Raw genomic sequence first — 21,562 nt, 5'->3', positions numbered from 1 at the left:
TGCTCACCCACCAGTATGTGCAGGGGGATAAGGTGGTCCCTGCTTATGTTGCACCGATGTACCTACCTTGACTAACGCCTGGGGGCCCAGCAGGAGGTGACAGGTGAGGTGAATGGAGTCAGTCTGGGAGAAGCCCGGTGCTGGCAGCTGTGCCTTCAGCAGTGCCCAGGCTCCTAAACCTGCCACCTAATCTCCAAGGAGCAGAAGGGGAGTGCGGACATGTAGATCACAGGGCCCTGTGGGGACAGATCTTGGACACGACATGCCTTGCCCCTTCCTTAAGCCACAGAGGCATGTCCGGGGAGGAACTGAAAATTCATCCAGAGTTCACCAGGCACCACTCGCTGGTGGGACTCGGGTCCCCTGTGCCTCTCACTCACAGGGCTGGACTGGACATTCTTTTTATCAATTCTCTGGCATCTTCTCCTCCAACTGACCAACAACCAGAAAGTAGGATCTGATCTTAGGTATGTTCAAGAATCACAGAGCACCGCCTCCACAGCGGGCCCGGCAGCACGTGCCAGGTCCTCCAACCGTTACCTTTGGGACCTCCATGAGCGCTCTCCAGACTCAAAGCCCGAGGCCGTAGGCCGGGGGTACACAACTTGCCTCACTCTCCCCAGCAATGTGGAACCACCTCTCGGCAAAGGCATCTCAACCTTTACTGCCCGAGGGACAGCAAGATAGACACATGGGGAAACAGAGCAGAGGGTGAGGGGGTAGGCTGCCCAGAAGAGCTCGTCTGCACTTCCGAGGCAAAGTGAGGCCTTTGACCTAATCACAGGGGCAAAGTGAGGAGGAACCTTTCCCTGCTCTGTCCCATACTCCGTGACACAACATTCCCTGCATAAGGAGTTCATTCGGAAGTCCCTGGCGGTGTTTCTGATGTCCTAACCTGGCATGGTGGCTGTCGGGCAGGGAGAGAGGGCCTGAGCCGTGCAGGTGCTGGGCCTGGGAGGCAGCAGACACCGGCTCCAGCTGCAGCTCAACCAGCGCCTCGTTCTGCGTCTCGGGATTCAGCATCTCATCTATAAGCAAAGGGATGAGACTGTCCCAGGACAGGCTGCCCAACAGAAATGAGATGAGATCCATGTAAAGAAAGTTTCCCAGTTGCCACATTTAAAAATTAAACAAACAAACAAAAAAACAAATATTAGAAAATGATTTTAAGAACCGATCTTACTTATTCTACTGTATGTAAAATACTATCATTTTGACATGTAATCAATATAGAAAGTAACAAGATAGAATACATTCCTTTTTCTAGACAAGCCTCAGCGTCTGATGTGCATTTGACCTACAGTACATGTCAGCTCAGACCAGCCTCCTCCTCAGCGCTCCTAGCATCAGTGGCTGTGGCTACTCTATTGGACAGAAACTCCAGGGGTCCCACCAGTGGTCCTGGCTGAAAATCGGGAGGAAGTGTCCACACTAACTCTAAAAGGACTTCTCTGAAACAAAGGGGGATTCACTTTGAAATGTCTGTAAACTGGCGGGCTGCATCTTCCTCCACCCTTGGCTACAAGACAGCGTTCTTCCTTGCTGATCCCTTCCTGGATGTAGGGAAGCAATCCGGCACACATCCAGGGTGTCCGGTCCTACAGGTAGACTTACCTGCTCTCTGTGTCCAGTCCCATGAAGTCCTCCTTCTCAAACAAGGTGCAGAGGAGGGGGATCTTGTCTCCAGACTTGTTGGGGGCCCTATTCAGCCACTTGGACTTCAGAATGATGAAGAGTGACCCAGTGAAGTCCTTGATCCTCTTCTCCGACAGCCTGCAGGCCTCGTAGATTGAAAGCCACGTAGGTGCGCGTCTGCTCGGCCACCTCCCCATACAGCACAAAGACAAAGAGCTGAGAGTCATTAACGAGGTGCCATACAGCTCCTCTGCACGTGGAGCTTCTCGAAGGCCTTGGCCAAGAGGCAGTCGGTAATGGTGACAAAGCCCACGACCTTGCAATGGGTCTGGAAGTTTCTCCACTCATTCTCGGGTGCATAGTGGTGCCTATAGTGGATACAGAGTGCCCACTGGGAGCCGCACGGGCTGATCTGTCTCACCAAGGAGATTCGCTTATAGATGCAAAAAAAATTCTCCTCTGAGATAATTCCAAAGGCTTTTACCATCACGGGGAGATTCTGGTCGTTCTCAGCGCACTGCACGTAGTGAGGGATGCTCATGTTGCAGCCCCTGCAGAGAGGGGATAGGAGATCGAGATACATACTCTGCTGTGGGCTGTGCGCCCCTCTGGGTTGCGGTGACCTCGTGTGTACCAGCCAGAAGGCAAGGGAAGCCCAAGCAAAGCCGGGGGTACAGTTTGTCCTCAGCGTCTGCACATGGCTAGTGTAGCTCCGATCACATTACCCAGCTTTTGGTCTAGGCTTGCTGCGCATGCACAGCAGTCATTTCTTGTTTTCTGTTTCCAAGTACCTAGCCAGACCCTGATGCAAAGTCAGTGCTCAAAACTGCTGAATAAAGAAATGAACAAAGGAACGGCTTTCCAAATCCCTTTAAGCAAAATATAGAGAAAAGAACCACAGTGGGATCTAAACATCAGGATTTCAATTCCAATTTGTTTGAACTCCTAAGCTGCAGAATAATGGATAAGAAAACTTGCCTTGGGGAGGAGGGTACAGTTCAGTGGTAGAGCACGTGCTTACCATGTACGAGGTCCTGGGTTCAAACCCCAGTACCTCATTTTAATAAATGAAACAAATAAACAAACATACTTACCCTCCTCAAAAAATATTTTTTAATTCAAATTTCAAAAAACATCTTGCAATTGACACAACATTGTAAACTTGAGTATACTTCAATTAAAAAAAAACCTTGCCTTACAAGAATATATCTGGATTATGCAAGTTTGTAAATGTAAAATGCCTAGGGTACCACCTGCATAAAAAGGGGGAACTGTAGAAATTTACTATCGCTCCTTTATGAGCTATATTACCTTTGGTGGGGGTTATAACTTCTCACATCTAATTTTCTCAGATTAAAAAAAAGAAAACTTTACCTTATTCTCAGTACTGCTGAAGAATCTGATAACCTTATGAAAGCATCTGACCCACAGAGGTTACTCAATAAATGTTTGTTGAATGAATGAATAAACAAGCAAAGTGAATGCTGCTCCCTGCCATAGAGCATCATAGTGGTACTGCCTAGAAATCCCAAGCCCAAGTTCACCAGACTCTGCACTAACCATGTGGGTGACCTGGGCAGGCCTGTGTGCTTCTCTAAGCCCCAGTTTAATCGTGAGTAGAAATGAAGGCAATAACACAAACTTCAAAGGGTTAGTGAGTCAGTAATGAATTGTACCCGAATTTTGCAAGAGCGAACCATTAAGGAAAACTGGGCAAAAAGTTCATAGGCCCTCTCTATATTATCTCTTACAACTACATGGGAATCTACATTACATCACAAAATGAAAAGTCTAATTTTTTAAAGAGGATATTGAGGTTAAATGAGCTCACTGTCTCAAATAAGGAACACACAGCACAAATAGAACAATTCCTAGACCATGAGATACACTCAGTTAAATTTCCCACTGAACCCACTGGTCCCTCCAAATTCAGAACACGAGGATGGTTCTACATGGCCAGAGGCCACTGCACCTGAAGCTAACAAATCTAGTGGTCCCCACTTCCAAGAGCCCTTGTCACCAACCTAGGTCTAAGTTTGTATTTATAATTTATTTTTCTTTTTATTAAATAGAAACCCCCAATTGCATAGCCTTCAGATCACCAAAACCTGACCACAGAGATCATGATGGCAGCCCCTCTTTGTGAAACAATAAAATGAAATGCCATTTCCACAAGACTTCTGTGTAAATCTACAAGGGAACTTCATCCTGGACTGAGAGGAAGAGGACTGGGGAGGAGGGGGCAATCTGGGGCACAGAGAACCATGGGCCACCTGTCCGAATATGGACTTTAGTTTCAACACTCACCCTCCAGGAACTTCAAAATACACACAGACTGAGTGCTATGGACAAGATTTTTTTTTTTTTTAAAGAAATCACTGACGCCCTAGCAGCTCTTGTTTCTAACGAGACACAAATGGATTATGTGTATAATGTTTCACAAAAGCCATAAAATACTATCACCCCAACTTGACACATGAAGAAACTGAGGGAGAGAAGTTTATCGCATTGTGCAAGATTAGAGAGAAGCCACATCGGACACCGTATTTAAACCCAATCCCCTTCTCCACTGCTCACACTAGAAAGTGTGACATACAGCCCCTTTCCTGCCCTTTCCCTGCAATAAATCCCTGAAGAGTCTTTTCTGTGCCACCTGGAATCACAATCACAGCAGTTTTCCACAAAGAACTTTGTCACTCCTTGGAGGACGTATCAAAATCTAAACGGTTGGGATGGGAGGAGAGATTTGCATTTTCTGTTTCTCAAAGGAAACATGGCTTTAAAAGAAACTGAAAAGCACTTATCTAGTCTATGGTCTCATTGTGCAGAGAAGGAAACGGACGCTGAGAAGAGATGAGGAAAGGGCCTTATTAACAAATATTGCCTGAGTGCAGCACCAAGCCAGCCCTGGGCACCACTGTGGGAAGATCTGGGAGGCCCAGGAGAATGAGTGTTAGAAAAAGGAAAGAGAAGAAGCATACAAGGCCCTGTCTCTACATCACCATAACATGGAGTTCCACCAATTTACCCAGTATGGGTGCAGCCAAAATTAAGGTGGGCTAGAGAGATTATAGAAACTTTGAAGTCTCAATCATAGTGGAAATTCTAACATTTACTGTGCTTTTTTCCCAGTTCAAGCATCAGCTCAGTGGGCGCTCTGTACCAGGGACTACTTGAGGCCTGGAGTTCTCCCAAATACAGATTTCTGTTACCACGTGTGAAAACCACATACAGGCCCACCAGAAGAAAAACGCCCACAGATAAGATGGAATTACTGAAACTGAAAACCACCAAGCAGCATATATTAACTAGGAAAAACGGTGCTGCTAGAAATGGACTCATGGACATAGAAACAAACTGTGTTTAGCAGGCAGGAAAGGGGGGATTAACAGATACACATTAATAAATATAAAATAAATGACAAGGACCTGCTATATAGCACAGGGAACTATATTCAAGTTCTTGTAATGAGTTGTACTAAAAACAATCTAAAACTTATGTATATACATATGCATCTGTTTATAGCTGAATCTCTCCTGTACACCTGAAACTAACATTGTAAGTTAACTACACTTCAATAAAAAATAATTAGAAAAATAAAAGCAAGTCATTAAAAAAATAAAAGAACACTGTAATCCCCTTAGCTGTAGGTGGTGGAGAATTCTGGTTGCAAGCACCAAGTCCACTGGATCACTCCAGAACTGACTGTCACCCTTTCTGACCATCAGAGTGTCACTTGGCTTCACTGAGGTTACTTTTCTCTTCTGTGAAAACTACAGTTGCAACTAAGAATGTATAGAATCTCATCATTCACAAGCCCAACAATTTGTGAGGACTTCCCATGGGCCAGGCTCTGGACAGATGAAAATTTAGGGTCTCAGATATATTCATTGGTAGAAGAAGTTTATGCCATAAAGACATTAATTATTCCTGTTTTGATAGACAGATTCAATGTAATTCTTATTAGAATTCCTACCAGATTTTTCATGGAATGTAACAAGTTAATTTATGGTCAGGAATAGCCAAGAAACTTCTTTAGAAACATCACTGGGGAAGGGTGGATAGGTCGCTGATTTCCACTGTTCTTTCTGAAGTGATGAAAAATGTTCTGGAATAATAATGGTTGCAGCACTGTGAATATGCTAAAAGCTGTTGAATTGTACCATTTAAATGGATGGACTTCATGGTGTGTGAACAAAGTCCAATAAAGCTGTTATATGAAAAAAATATCTCTTGACAATTATTTTCCCCTCTATACAACTAGTCTGCCACACAATTTAAGAAAACCAAAAAGCCAGAACAAACTAAACTGTGCCAGGAGCTCTTTAGGATTGCAATGTCCCTGGGTCTCCAAGGCCTCTGGTGGTGCTGTTCCTGTTAACACACACTAGCTGGGCTGGACTAATTAGGGACTGTAACTATCTTTCTAAAATCTACGGTCACACGTTTCACCCTCGGAGAGGGAAACCTGGAGGATGTCACAGCCTCATACCTTCAGCTCATTTTTAGGTGAACCAAGCCCTGCTTTCACCACTAAAATCCCTCTCACTATAAAAACACGTGACATCATCAAGCACCGCCATCATAACACCTGAAAGTGTTCAAGGTACTTACCTGGGTCCGAAATACTAAGCAAGGAGACAGAAGCTCCCTCAGCACTGCCACTACCTTTTCCCGACTCCACCAGGAGAAGCTGGTATTTACAACCTGAGGCTCTCAGCCCGGGGAGCAGCGCCCACGCCACTGAGCTGGTCCACAGGGAGCGGGAAAGGGAGAGGAGGGCAGCCCCGGGGTCGTGGGACAGGGAGAGCTGGGTGGGGGACGCGTGCGGCAGCGCCGCTCGGAGGCCAGCCCCAGCCGCCCGCCCCCGTCCGGGTCCGCACACCCCGCCCGCGCGGGACACAGCCCGCCCAGGTGTGGGGACCGGTCGGCGGCCGAGGAGAGGAAGCCTGGGAGGAGAGTTCTCGCAGGCGGGAGAGGGGAAGGGGACGCCAGCCTCGGACTGAGGGGATCCCGGCTGGGGCGAGAGGCGGCAGGTTCACACCTCGCCCTGGACAGGTGTGGCCGAGGCCCCGGGGCAGAGGGGCCTGGCCGGAGCAATTCAGCTGAACATACGCTGACTCGCGCCCTCGCGGGCTGTGACACGCGGACCGCCCTCCCCCAGCAGCCTGAACATTTCCCGGGAGCCCATACCTTGCACTTCCACAGCCGGAGGCCCCGGCCCCGGGCAGAAGCCAAAGGCCTAACGGGCGACAGAGCTGAGAAGCCTTTGGGGTCGATCCCGGGCTCTGAGCTGGAGCTTCCAACCCGCGGTCCAGCTGGCCAGAAAAGAGCAGAAGTGGGTTCTGGCTGATGTTCAGGAGCAGGCTGGGACACCTGACAAGATGTCATATGTACGGACAGACAGCTGGGCACCAAAGGAGAAGCTTCTAAGCCTCCAAGAGGGACTTGTTGGATAGGAAGGAAAAGTCCCAGCCTATAGCTCTGATCCCACCATGAGCTTCCTGAGCGAGGCTGTACAAGTCACTTAAATTCTCTAGGCCCGTGCTGCACACCATGGGAGCCACCAGCCACATTCAGGATTATGAAGTTATTCTGTAGCCAGACAGAATTATAAATACACATTTCATTGCAAAAGTTCAGCAAGTATAATATTTAAAAACATTATTGGTTATCTTGCCCTAACAAGTTATTTTTGTATGTCTAGCTTTCTGTGGTTTGCAAAGCCTGCGACTAATGATTCCCTTACAGTGAGTTATTTTGAAATTATAAGTTACTGGACACAGTACCCTCATATCACACTTGAAAAAAATTGATCCACATAAGCAAGGTGATCTGACTTAGTAGTTATGAGCAGGGGCTCTGGGGTCAGCCTGCCTGAGCATAAATTCTCACTCTGCCTCCAGGGGGTTCTGTGTGAATCTTGGAAAAATTATTGTTGTTGTTGTTGTTGTTGTTGTTATTTGTGCCTCTTTTTCCTTCCCTTTTAAATAGCGAGAAATATGTAGACTCTATCTCTTACCGCGTTGCCAGGATTAAATGAGTAAACGTCTGTGCTGCCCACTTCCCTGGGTTTCAGCATTCTGCAGGCAATCAGAGTCAATCTCAGAGGCATTCTCCTCTGTCTTCGTCAGTCTGGGATGCTGTAACAAATTACCGTGGGTCGGGTGGCTTAAACAACCAGCATGTTCCTTAAGTTTTGGAGGCTGAGGTCAATGTATCTGGGAGAGAATAGTCTTCATGGCTCGAAGATGGCTGTCTTCCCTCTATCTTCATGGGCCAGAGAGCAGAGAGAAGCAAGCAATCTGGGACCCTTTATAACGGCACTAATCCCATTCATGAGGGCTCTACTCTCATGACTTCACTTTATCCTAGTAATCACCTCCCAAAGGCCCCGCCTCCCATACCATCACCCTGGGAGATGGGGTTTCGACATATGGATTTTGAGGGGATGCAAACATTCAGCCCTCACATCGGCTAAATCTCCCCAACATGCAGTCATCAAACCTGTAGCTAATATCAAAGAAATGTTTATATCCCTCTGCACATTTCCATTCCTGCATCCACTAACACTGAAGCCCTGTTATTTTATTCCTTATTTTTCTGGTAGAGATTTAATTGATTCCTCTAATCCAATGCTCTCCTCACTCCAAACAGTCATCTTAACAGCCCTGCCAGGTAGGTCTTCCTTAAGACACCTTCCCACTGCACCTGGTTGTTTTTCAGTATAAATGTCAGAATCCTCTCCACACCCCAGCCTAGACCTTTAATCCCTTACACTACCGCCCACTATGTTATTTTTCTATTACCACTGTAACAAATTTCCATAAGCTTAACAACTTAAACCAGCACAGATTTATCACCTTATGGCTGTGGAGGTCAGAGATCCAACACAGTTCTCATTGAGCTAAATTCAACTTAACAGCAGGGTTCCTTCCTTCTAGAGGATCTAGAAGAGAATGTTTCCTTGTTTTTGGTTTTTTTCTAGCTTCCAGAGGTCACCCAACTTCCTTAGCTTGTGCCCCACGACTTCCTCCATTTTCATGGCCAGCAGCCTTTCTGAACACTGCTCCATGGCTACACCTCCCTCTGAGTTTAAACTCAGCTGGGCTATGTCCTCCATTTTAAGGATCCCTGTGATTACATTGGGCCCACCTGGACAATCCAGGCTACTCATCCTATTGTCTCATCTCAGGATCCCCTTCTCCCCTCCCATTCAGGCATTATGTATGTGGCTGTGACATTCACCTTGTGTGACATTTCCTCTCATGAGCAATTTAAGGTTCAAGGCACTTATGAATGACTTTTTGTTTTTCTTCCTTAGTCTTTCTACATTCAGTATGTGTGGTGAGATTATATGAATCCTTTTAATTTGTGGCCCTCCACTAATCTTTAATAATGTATCATGGGTTTAAAAGGCTAATAGACAATTTAGAAGACAGAAATCCTCTAAGATTTTTCTCCTAATATAATCTGTCATCCCTTTTACCATGTACAGAAACATGTCACAGTTGGCTAACCTGTGGTGGGGGAGGGACATGATTCTGCAAACACACTCCCCTCATTCTCACCAATTTGATGATCGGCTAACCAAGGATCTATGCTCCCCGCTTCGCTCACTTCCTCCTCCTTTCCACTGACTATTCTGTTCCCACTGCTACCTTCATTCACCACATCAGGATTTCATGACCACATTCTTCTCTAAATAAAGTGGATATCTTGCATCTAATGTCTGATAACTGTTCTTATTGTATATGCACACACTGACCTACACATAACTCCACCGATCTCTTTATTTTCCTAGAATCGTCCAGAGGAATCAGTTCTATGATGATGATGATGATGATACTGACAGTGATGACAAGGGCCTCTCAAGGATTCTGATAAAGAGGGAATCAATAAAGAGAGGGAATCATTGCAAAATTGCCCCAGAAACAGGCTTAAAAGTAAATAACTGCTAAAGTGTTTAATGAAATTGACTAATATTTAACTATTTTTAAAACTTTGTAACACTGAATTTAAAATTTTAATGGGAATTTTCATTCACCCCTAACCAAGATTCAACTCCAGGACCAAAATCTAAGGAATTCTATCTTCTAACAAATTGTCCACTAGCCTTTTAAACACGTGATCCTTTAAAAAGGGTAATTGCTGGGCTGAAAATAAGCAGGATTCATATAATCTCACCAGACACAGTGAATGTGGAAAGACCAAGGAAGAAAAACAAAAAGCCATTCATAATGTCTTGAAACTTATGTTGCACAGAGGAGAAAATTTTAGCCAAGTTGAGTGTCACATCAACATGATGCCTGAGTGGGATGGGGAAGCTGATCTTCCTCATCAGACATTTATGCTGATTTGTTAGATGCCAACATAATTTCCTCATTGGATTTTCTTCTAATATGTATGGAAGAGTTTAGGCTCTACCAAGAGCAGACTAAACATTTTCCCCTGCTGTCAGGTCACTGGACTGAATGTCCCCACAAGAAGGACATGATTATTTTTCATAGGGAATTCTTCTTGAGAAGCAACAGGCTTTCCAAGGGCAGAACTGCATGTCCCCCCATGGAGGGCTGGAGGAGGGCTAGATGGGACACTAGAAAAACAGCAGGAGTGAGTTCAGATACTGCTGCTCAGGTCGCCAAAGTCAGCAGTGCTATCTCTAAGGATATATCATTCTCCCAAAATTTCCATGAGTGAAGGAACCTGTGAACACTAAGCAGGTTTTTAAGACACAGCAGCACATAATTTACATCACAACTCAATTACAGTATGTTTTGATATTTGGAAAATAATTAGCCATTGTTCTTTGAAACTGCAGCAGTAGCAATAGAAATAAAAAAAGACTGAGACGTCTTGGAGACAACAATCAATAAACAATTCTAAATCTGCAGGATTTCTTGACAATATGCAAGCAATGAGCTAGATGTGTGCTGCAGATACCTCTTACTGCAGGGCTCACTGCTGCAAAGCATAGAACTAGTTTTCTCAGCAGATATAGGGAACCAAGTCAAGATTCCTAATTTTGAGAAGTTTACCATATGGCTGGAAAGATCAGACAAGTACATACAGCCAAATATGAATAAATGTAATCAAATAATATGAAATGTGAATGGAGCACAGAAGAAAGAGAAATTCCTTTCACCTGGGATCTAGAGAGACTTCTGAAAATGCGGCTTTGGAGATGGCCAAAGACGGGTGGAATTTTGGTAGAACAGGATGTAAGGAATTTAGAAACTGAATGTAAAATTCATATAAAAATGCAAAGGATCCCAAATATCCAAAACAACTTTGAACAAGAAAAACAAAGTTGGAAGACTTACACTATCTAATTTTCAGAATTTTTTTATAAAGCTACAGTAATCAGAAAGTATGCTGTTGCTGTAAAACAGGAAAATAGAATAATGGAACAGAATAGAAAGTTCGGAACTAAACCAACACTTATATAGACAATTGATTCTCAAAAAGGATGCAGTGGAGAAAAGGATCTTTTCAACAAGTAGTGCTGGAATTTTTAGACAGTGATACGCAAAAAAAAAAAAATGAACTTTGATCCACACCTCACAAAATATACAAAAATTAACTCAAAGTGGATCATAGATCTTAATAGGAAATCTAAAACTATAAAACAGCTAGGAGAAAAAGCATAGGCTTAAGCTTTATGGCCTTGGGTTTGGCAAATATTTCTTTGCTATGACACCAAAAGTATCATCTATTTTAAAAAGTAACTGATAGAGTGAACTTTACAAAAATGAAGACTCTTCAAAGCTCTTCTAAACACTGCTAAGCAAATGAAAAGACAAGCCATAGACAGAAGCTATTTGCAGATCATATATCTGGTAAAGGTCTCTCTTTGTGTCTGATCCAGAATAAAAACATTTCAAAACACAATAATAATGCAAACATCTGAATGAATGAATGAATGAGGCCAGAATACACACTTCAGTAAAGATATCCAGATGGATAATAAGCATATGAAAAGATGCTGATTAAAGATGCCATTAGTCATTATAGAAATGCTTTTAAAAACCACAGTGAGATACTAGTTCACATATATACTAGAATGTATACGATTAGAAAGACCGACCTTACAAAGTGCTGGCAAGGAAGTAGAGCAACCAGAACTGATACATACCACGAGGAATTTACACTAGCACAACCATTTTGGAAAACTGTTTAACAGTTTCTTTTAAAAAGGTAAACACCTATCTACCATATAACCCAGATATTTCTCATCTGATGCTTTAGAAAATAAACGTGTATGTCCATAAAAAGACTTGTAACTAAATTCCACTGCAATATTGTTTATAATAGCTCAAGTTGGAAATAACCCACGCATCCATCAAGAAGTAAATGGAGAAACAAAGGATGGTCTAACCAAACACTGTTCACAATAAACTATTCAGGAAAAACTCAGCATTAAGCAATACTCTGCTATGAGAAAAATAAGCTATTAATACAGCAACACAGATGATTCTCAAAATAATTACACTGAATGAAAGATGTTAGACAACATAGAGTAGATACTGCATGAATCCATTCATACAACGATCTTGAAAATGCAAACCAGTATGTTGTGATAGAAAGCAGATCAATGGTTTCCAGGGGAATAGACGGGGAGGGAGGGAGGGACAACAAAATGCAGGAGAAGAGTTTTGTGGGTGATGGGTATGTTCACTGTCTTGAATGTGGTCATGGTTCCTTGGGGATATACTTATGTCAAAACGTATTAAGTTGTACACTTTAAATGTGTGAAAATTATTTTGCCAAGTATACCTCAAAGCTGTCTTAAGAAAAAAGGCACTTTTGTCGACGCAACTCAGGGCCTTATTGGAGTGACATGATCAGTCCCTCACCCTGTCTGCCTAACGGGAAGGTAGAAAACCTCTTACGGAAGATAAGATATGGATTTTTCATTTGCAATGTCTTCCATGTAATAAAGAATTTCTAGACATGCAACATGTCAAGACTATATGATGGATAAAATGAGAATAAGAAATATTAGACAAAGGATGCATACCCCCAGGTGATGTAGGCATCAGAGTTACCAATAAAGGCTATAAAACACTTTTAATATATTCAAGAAAATAAGGAAATGATGGGAGAACAAATAACAGGGTCAAGACTTTCACCAGAGAAATATACTGGAATGTATTTTTAAGAAAAATCAAACAGATACTCTAGAACTGAAGCTTTCAGCTCTGGAAACAGGTAAACAGAGCTAATTAGGATCCCTTTTAAGTAAACCTTTCAGTAATGCCGGATAAAATACAACAACAAAAGTAACACAGAGATAACTATGGAGAGAGAAGATCCCAGGTGACAATAAAAAGAGGACACTTAACGCCAAAATGGTAATCTTGTGAGCTGATGCCACAGCACCCTGGAGGGAAGGGGTTTACATCTGCACATAAATAGGGATACAATGTCCATTTAGGAAAAAGGGTCCATATCAGACGTAGAAGAGTCTTCCTTTATAGAAACCTCTGCATAAAACGTATTGGATGACTTGCCTCTTCACTGAAAGGAAGACTCAAAGTTCTCCACCTGTGCATGCAGGAAAGGGGTGAAACAGCCGGTTCTCTAGGGAAAAAAAAAATCTCCCTTAAAAAAATCTAATCTCCACGCCCCTGCTTTATATGAATGTGGAATCCAAATTGATACTCCACTTAAGATTCCGGAATTCCCAAACTGAAAAATATAATTCAAGGTTGATCATATCACCTGGAGCCTTAGGATAAGCAACACAAAATTGTTCTCTAGGGAAATTTTATAAACCAGGATATAAGGGACAATCATAGGAAAAAAATTGTACTCACTATAGAGAAACTCCCACAACTCTACACACACACAGACACACAACTATAAACAGAAGGAAATAAGTGCCACAGGGAAGAAAGAGCTCACCGGAAAACACAGGCTGATTAATATTCCAGAGCCTAAAATTATGAAACAATCTAAGAGAGAGCATAAAATAAGTATGACTGAATCACTAAAAGATAAAATGAATCTTATGTAACATAATGAACAATCAGGACATCATGTAAAAGAAAGCAGATCAATTTTTTTATAGAACTAAACAGAACTTATGGAAACAAAATACAGATATCATTTGGTATATAAAATTCAATGTATGGGTTAAGTAACATTTTAATCTTCAATATCTAGGGTGTTCATTAAAATTCAACAGTGATCTCTAAAGTAATTGTTTAAAAAGAGAATAAAAATAAAGGAGTCAAAATGAAGAATGCAAAATAGGCCGGTCACTATTCTAAGTTCTCCATCCATTTTATCACTTAATGCTCACAGTCTTTGAGGTGGATAGTACCACTTTTTGTATATGAAGAAAGTGAGTCTCAAAGGGTTTACATATCCTGGTTACATGGTTATCAAGGGAGGGAACCAAGCCCGGATAGGCTGTCTCTAGAAGCCATGCCCTTAACCATGACTGCAAGGTGTATAACAGGAAGGAGAAAAGCAGAGCAAAGCAAATAGATATCACAAAACAAGATGCCAGAAATACAACATCATCACTAATCACACTGTATTTAGATGAAATAATGAGTTAAAAGATTTACAAATTTCATTTGTTTACCTGAGACAAAGCAGAATTAAAACTTAAAACTGGTTGAAAGCTTAGAAGAATAACAGAAAGAAGTCAAAAGTTAGAGCCAGAAAATGAGACACCTGAGAAATACTAATCAATGAAAAGGGAATCACTCAAGCCCTCCTCAGGTTCATAGGTACCTGAAACCCACCTTGGCCTGACACTTACCAGCTCTGAGCGAAACACTCAATCCCCCGGAATCTTCGTTCACTCACCTGTGAATGTAAGGAACGATCCCTCCTTCCATCCGGCCAATTTGTATTGACTGCTGTGCCACGGGTACTGGTCAAGCCACCTGAGGTCCGTCAGTGAACAAATAAGGATCCTTGTCCCTATAGGACTGAGGAGGAGCAGAACATAAATTACAGTCGTGACAGTCATGTGAAATATATGGTATTCTAGAAGGTGATAGAAATAATATGATCAGGGAGAGGGGGTTTCTGGGGCAGAGACAAGGGGAAGGCAGTTTCCAGTTTAAAATGAGATGGCCAGAGCTGGCCTCACTGAGGACCTTGAGAAGGGGGTGCTAGTTGCTGAGCTTCCTCTAACACAGCACCGCACACTGGGTGACAGGAATCAAAGGGGCTCACTGTCTCACAGCCCTGGGGGAGGGGAGTCTGCAGGCAGGGTGTCAGCAGGGCTGGCTCCTCCTGAGGGTTGGGAGGGAGAGGCTGGTCCAGGCCTCTCTCCTTGGCTTGGAGACGACCGTCTTCTCTCCACATTTCATCACGTCATCTCCCATGTACACGTGTCTCTGTGTCCACATTGCCCCTTTTTATCAGGACACAAGTCATACTAGATTAAGGCCCACCCTAATGACCTCTTCTTAACCAATGACCTCTGCAACAACCCTATTACCAAATGGGGTCATGTTCTGTAGTCCTGGCGGTTAGGACTTCAGCATATGTGTTTGACAGAGACCGGCCAGGACAACAGGCCTGTGGGTGCAAGTCTGATGTCCCCAAGGGCCAGCAGGGAGGCCAGTGTTGCTGGAGCAGAGTGAGCCAGGGAGAAACCCGGAGATGAGCTCAGCTTGGGGAGGGGGAGGAAACCTGTAAGGTCACCATAAGGACTCTCGCTTCTTCACTGTGTGAAATGAGAAGCCATTGCAGGATTTTGAGCAAAGAAGATCACACCCAGGGTCTCACTCATGCCTGACTTAGGCGATGAGGATGAAAATATTTAGGCTTTTGAGCTGATAATACTTAGACTACATGTTGGACTTTGAGTTGATGGTGTAGTAAATGAGACTCTGGAGGGTGTTGGGATGAGGTGGATGCATTTTGCATGTGGGATGGACAAGAACCAGTGAAGCCAAAGGGAAGAACTTTGTAGAATAATGGCCCCCAATATGTCCATGGTCTGATCCCTAGAACCTGGGAATATGTCACTGTGCATGGCAAAAGGGACTCTGCAGGTGTGACTGTCAAGGACCTTGGGATGGCAGATCACTGTGGGAAAGCAAACGTCATCACAGAGGTCCTTAGAGGAGAGAGGCAGATTGGTCAGAGACAGAGATGTGAAGTGGCAGCAGAAGTCACAGTGACACAGGGCCCTGGGCCAAGGAGTATGAGCACCTATGCAAGCTGGGAAAGGTAGGAAGATGAATCCCTCTCAAGAGACTCGGTGTGAAATGTAGCCTTGGCCACACGTTGGTTTTAGCCCACTGACATTGACTTTGCACTTCTGCACCCTAGAACAGTGAGAAGATGAATGTGTATTGCTTTAAACCACTGAGTCTGTGGTCCTTTGTTACAACAGCAATAGGAAAGGAACTCAGGAACCAACATGAACATGAACCACTGGCTGTCTGCTGTGCTGGCAGGAAGTCCTATGTCTCTGATCCTGGGGGAGTGTCCTGTCCTCTGGCAGCATCCACAAACTACCGCATGCTAACTTGGCAGCTTGCAGGTGGCCAAATCATAACCCTGCACAGTTCTTGATATTTAGTTAATAAAAAAGATGGTGTCATCATGGGTATTTTTCCATTTTTAAATACACTTCAGTCTTCTAATTGAGAGACCATGTAAATAGTTTTTAATCTTAATAATAAATAACTGTGGTTTTATTTGGTTACTTAAATTATGAATAATAATATTCACATTAGTAAAAGTTATTAAAATCAACATTCTTCAATGAAAATATCAAGTTTCTTTTTGCATGAACATGTATTAACTACAAGAAATGTTCCATGCTTTGTTCTACGAATTAGAGTTAGGGTCTTAAAGAATAATACTTTCCTCAAAAGATATTATAGCGAGGGGATTCCTTTTGGTGGAACAGTTCCTACATAAAATCTGGTGCATGGCTCAGGCCACAGGGAAACTAGAAATGATAGAAATCAGGAGGCATTATAAACACAGAACAATTTTTAAAGGAATTAAAAAACTGGATGTGTGAAAACAAAGAATCAGAGAATATTCTGGTGAAATAAAAGTATTTTTCAGCTTAAGCAAGACACTGGGTGAATAAATCTAAAATGAAAAAACCACCCAGAGATTAGCAGTGAGTCATGCATGCAGTGTGACTGATCAAAACCAAGTTGTTTCCAAACCAGTGTTCAGGCTTGCTGCCTTCATGAATCAAGTCTGTGTGGCACCAGGCCACCTTGAATACATGTTGATGAGGTATTTATAAGCCCTTCAACATCCCAGCTCCAAGCCCACACACACGAGCCAGACGACCATCACCTACACATCTGCAAAACACACAGCATGGTGAATAGCACTTTTCTTGCTCAGTAGCCGGTGGCAGGGTAGTGTGAGCAGACAGATATACAGGGACACAGGGACACAGAGGCACCTCCCCTCACTCAGCTGAAAAACTTCCGTGCATTCCTGGGGACAGGATTGTCATAAAGTGCACCATGCATTGATCCTCCTCCTAGGAAAGAAACGACAGTGTTGTCCTCAGGTTTGAGCAAGGGTGGCCAGGGGATCTCAGAAGAGCTGTTTCAGCACAACCAATGGAAATGTCGGCCACCGTGACCACGAGAGACAAGTCCCCTTCCATCCCGGTAGGCACTTGGGCTCCTGATAAAACTGGGCTCAGTAAAGGGTTGAGTAGAAGGCACAGACCTGAGGGGTGCCCCAGCAAGAGACAGGAGGTAGGGCCTGGTTTATGCTGCCATCAGGAATTTTCAAAACAGCAGAGCTGAGATGGATCATCTACCCCAGACTCCTAGCCTTAAGGTTAAAAGGGTGGCAGCCCTGACAGGCAAAGGAACATGCTAAAGGCAGAGCGTGGTAGTGACAGCGCCAGATGAAACGCACCGTGCCAACCCCATTCAAGGCCACTGACACTGAGGATGGGGCCAGGTTTCCAAGTAGGAGAATGAAACAGTGTAAATACTTTGTTCCCCCCAAAACCCCAAAATTTTTTTTAAAGGCACAAAAACTCACCTTAACTAGCTCTCTTCTGAGGGGGCTCTCTTCTGTCTCTGTCTTTCTGTCTGTCTCCATTTCCCTCTCTCAGACACAAACACATACAATTTTGTGAAAGGGCAATTCCTGCCATACAAAGACAGACTTCACATCTTCAGAAAGACACTTGACAAAGCACGTTTCTCAATTCAAGTCTTTGTGTGAGGTCTGAGCAAATGGCTTATTTTCTAGAACAATCGGTGGTTCCAAAATCAGGAGATCATCTTCCCCAACGGAAGAGTTCTGGTCTGTATTGATGAAGTTGGGGATGTCACATTTCATGAGCCTGTTCAGCTCCTCCTCTGGCCACCTGCTGCATCTGAAGGCTTCCTGGAGCCGAATATCACTGTCAAGGGCAATGGTTGAGATACCAGCTTTGGCCTTGTCCAAGTGGTCCACTTCATTGATGTAGCAGGGAAAGAGGGACCTAGATTCATCATTGTCCTGCCAGAGAACATCTTGGGCACCAGTGGTCTTCCAAAGTCTGACACAAAGCTGTTAAGTCTGAATCTCTTCTCGGGAGACTCTGCATTGCTATAAAGAACACCAAAATAAAAGATCGCTCACACTCTAGCTCGGTGACCTGAAGAATCATAGTTTTTGCCATCTACTGAGAGTAAATCCCTGCACAGATCACGCTTACAAGCACTGGAAGTGAGAGACATCACTTCTGAACACATACAATTAAACCCAAGGCAAAAGTCTCAAGTGAGGGCCCTAGGACCATCCTGAAAAGACATCGCTCCCTGAGAATCCTCAATATTGGTGCCTCGAACACCAGTGTTTCTCAGTGGGACACTCAGATCATCTTCACCAGAATTAAAGTCCTTTTAAAAATGCAGAATTCTGGGGTACACACCCTCAGAGCCTCCAGAGGTAGGGACCGGTAGTCTGTATTTTCATAGCCACCAAGATCACTAACCATGCTCAGGTTGAGCAGCGCGGTCTACATCGGGTCACCTGAGCATCGACAATGCTGTCTCACGGGGTGGGGGGGCCATGTGTGTCAGGGTGCTTTCCTACCCACGTGTCTCCCCTGATTCTCAGAACTGACAGTGCAGCCCCATTGGGCAAGAAATACCACCATTTCACAATGCATACGCAGGGCGCCCGACTGACAGATACAATCAGTGATAGGAGAGGGGACAAAACTCAGGTTCCTGATCCCTTGTTTCACTTACTGTGGGACAAATGATCAGTTCAAGGGTAATAAATCAGTGAATGAGTGAATAACATGACTCTCGTTAGTCCAATGAGTGCCTGGAAGAGCGAGCCTAGGCACACTGAGAACCATAACAGCCCAACTACTTAATTTCCATCCTCCTCAGATTTATGTAAAGGTTACTTCCACCCAGGCAGTGACTCCTTAAAGGCAAGAATCATGTCTGAACAAACTCTCAAATCCAGAACAGAACAACTAGGCTCTGGAGTCTGTGTTTAGCGAGTGTGGAATCTCAGTGATTCCAGCTCTTACACCTTGCCTTCCATCCCACCCCTCACGATATGGCCCTTATGACCAGTTCTCCTGGGGCTGGGGCCACGGAACCCATTTACAGGACTGGAAGAATCTGATCATATAAACCATCCCCCAGATTATCATCAAGAGTCACCTGCATTTCAGGAATCGGTAATCCCTGAATCTTTGCAGTTCAGGCAGGTGAGGGACTTTTATATCAGCTGTGTTTTCTACTGTGACTGCCTGGGTAACATCAGACAAGGAATTATCAAAAGCCTGAGCTTTTCCTTTCAGGAATAATCTACTAAACAAATCTCGTTGACCACTCAACAAATGTGATGTAAAGATCAATGATTTACACAAGAGTACAACATTCACTAGGTCGTTGATTTTGAATCCGACAAAAATCATTTGAGAAAGATTGATAGAAGGTAGCTTTAATGCAAATTTACGTATTCTTACCTTTCAGTAAATCATCTTCCCCTACTTATCACTTCACCCAAGTTTAAAAGATGTTTGAGAACAGGGATGGGTGTGCCAGCAATCTGTGACCCAATAACCTAAAATGTCACCTAGGAAAAAGAGGGAAGTAACATATTTTTAAAAAGTATGGTGAGGACAGCAGGGCCATCCCCCAACTCCACACTAAGAAGCTCTGAGTAATAGCTTTCCTGTCTGCCTGGGGCATCAGCTGATGTGAAAACCCACCTAGAAAGCACACTGTCCAGCAGCTCTTCCATAACACAGGCTACACTTTCTCAGGATTAAGAATTGGGCCAAGTAACCCCTTCACTGAAGAATAAAGACAAAGGAGAACAAGAGAGTTCTTCCCCTCCTAAGGGGAGAGCCCAGACCTTGGGCTGCATGCACTGAGCCCACCTCCCAGGAGAAGGATAAACTGGAGAAGGACGTCCTGCGAAACTAGGGAAGCAAAGGTAGAGATGGGAACAAATTGACCAGCTTGCCAGGGACAGCCCCCTCCGTTGCTGCATTGGTGGCTGCCTCAGTCCCCTCAGCACATCCTGCCCACCTCCGGTGGCTAAGCTGTCAGAGAAACTGTGCTTTGCAACCTGGGGCAACAGAGGCTGCCCCCAGGCCAAGCTGCTGGGGAGATGGGAGCTAAACCACTAGCTCCCAAGAGGCAGACCCCATACTCTCACCATCACCCCGCCGCCCCCCAACTTAATGCACCCCCGTGACAATATGACCCTGAGATTTGTGACCTGGGAACGAGAGGCAGCAGAGGCCGCCCCCACATCAGGCCTCCAGAGAGATGGGAGGTATCCTCCAGCTCGCAATAGGCAGTAACCCTCTCCTCTCCACCCCCTGATCTCACCGCACCCACCTCCCTGGAGCAACCTGACCTGGTGTGGTGTGTCAGGCGAATCTTGGGCAGGAGAGGCCGTCCCCAGGCCAGGTCAGGGGAAAGAAGAAGTGGCCCCCATTAGGCAGCTGCGACGGCTGGCTGCCCCTTCCCCTCGACTTCATCGCGCCCCGCCTCCCAGGAGAAAGCTGACCTGGAGATGGGCATCGGGCTTCTTGGGCAGCAGAGGACGCCCCCAGGATTTGGCCCGCGGGGAAGAGAAGGGCAAATTGACAAGCTCCGCCCTGCAGGCCCTCTACCCTCGACGTCGCCACCCTCGCACCTTAAAGGCACCGCCCAGGGAGTCCCTCCCCAGCAGGCTGAATGGGGACAGGTGTGTCCGCTGATCTGGGTCAGGAGAGGCCACTCCCACACCAGGCCATCGCGCAGACGGGAGCCAATCTACCAACTCCCCAATACATCCCCATCCCCCAGCATCAGCCACCGCTCCTGCCCCCTGACCTCACAGTGGCCTCCTCTAGGGAGCAGGCTGACCTGGAGATGGACGTCCGGCGAACTTGGAGCATCAGGGACCGCCCCCAGGGCAAACCATGAGGAGAAATGGGAGCAAATGGACCAGCTTCATAAGAAAACGCGCCGCTGCTTCCACCACCCCAAACGTATCACGCCCGCCTCCCGGGGGTCAAGCTGACTAGGATACACGTGTCCCGTAACCCAGGGCAACAGAGACCGCCCCCAGGACGAGCCGCGGGGAAGATGGGAGTAAATGGGCCCGCTCCACCGCTGCAGGCCTCCGACCCCCGCCACCATTGCACCCTGACTACCCTGCCTCCCGCCCCCAGCAGGCAAAGTGGGACAGAGGTGTCCCGGGACCTGGGGCAGCAGAAGCCGCCTGCAGGCCACGTGGTGCAGACATGGAGCTAATCCACAAGCTACCCCGGGGCAGCCTCCCTATCCCCGCAGCCACCAACTTACCAGATCCCTGACCGCACCGCACCCATCTCCCAGGAGCAAGCTTACCTGGAGTCAGACCTCAGGCAAATCTCCGGCGGCAGAGGTCGCCCCCAAGCCAGGCCGAGGGGAGAGAAGTAATGGAGCAGCTCCCTGGAACACATGCC

The 21,562-nt window shown here is 45.2% G+C and overlaps 1 protein-coding gene across 1 annotated transcript; it reads right to left on the bottom strand.

Annotated features, from left to right (window-relative positions):
* Positions 1-1,702: 1,702 nt before the first annotated feature.
* On the bottom strand, positions 1,703-17,919 carry LOC140694684 (trafficking protein particle complex subunit 9-like). Its single transcript, XM_072957819.1, has 5 exons — positions 17,644-17,919; positions 14,458-14,582; positions 7,658-7,778; positions 6,829-6,953; positions 1,703-2,186 (listed from the first exon to the last, which is right to left on the bottom strand). Exons 3-5 carry the CDS (start codon positions 7,748-7,750, stop codon positions 1,862-1,864), a joined length of 543 nt encoding a protein of 180 aa, XP_072813920.1. The 5' UTR covers positions 7,751-7,778; positions 14,458-14,582; positions 17,644-17,919; the 3' UTR covers positions 1,703-1,861.
* Positions 17,920-21,562: the final 3,643 nt, after the last annotated feature.

This window comes from Vicugna pacos, unplaced genomic scaffold (genome assembly GCF_048564905.1).
Source record: "Vicugna pacos unplaced genomic scaffold, VicPac4 scaffold_102, whole genome shotgun sequence".
In the NCBI taxonomy this organism is placed as follows: domain Eukaryota; kingdom Metazoa; phylum Chordata; class Mammalia; order Artiodactyla; family Camelidae; genus Vicugna; species Vicugna pacos.
Note: the sequence above shows the minus strand (reverse complement) of the source record. Positions and strands in the feature narration are given on the sequence as shown.

Bases quoted from the DNA above. Each gene is read 5' to 3' on its own strand.
- LOC140694684 (XM_072957819.1), bottom strand. From the start codon at position 7,750: ATGCCTCTGAGATTGACTCTGATTGCCTGCAGAATGCTGAAACCCAGG. The intron at 6,954-7,657 runs GTAAGAGATAGA...TTTTCTGGCCAG, and splicing joins CATTTAATCCTGGCAACGCG to CTGGACCGCGGGTTGGAAGC. The intron at 2,187-6,828 runs GTATGGGCTCCC...CCCTCTCTGCAG, and splicing joins TCCGGCTGTGGAAGTGCAAG to GGGCTGCAACATGAGCATCC.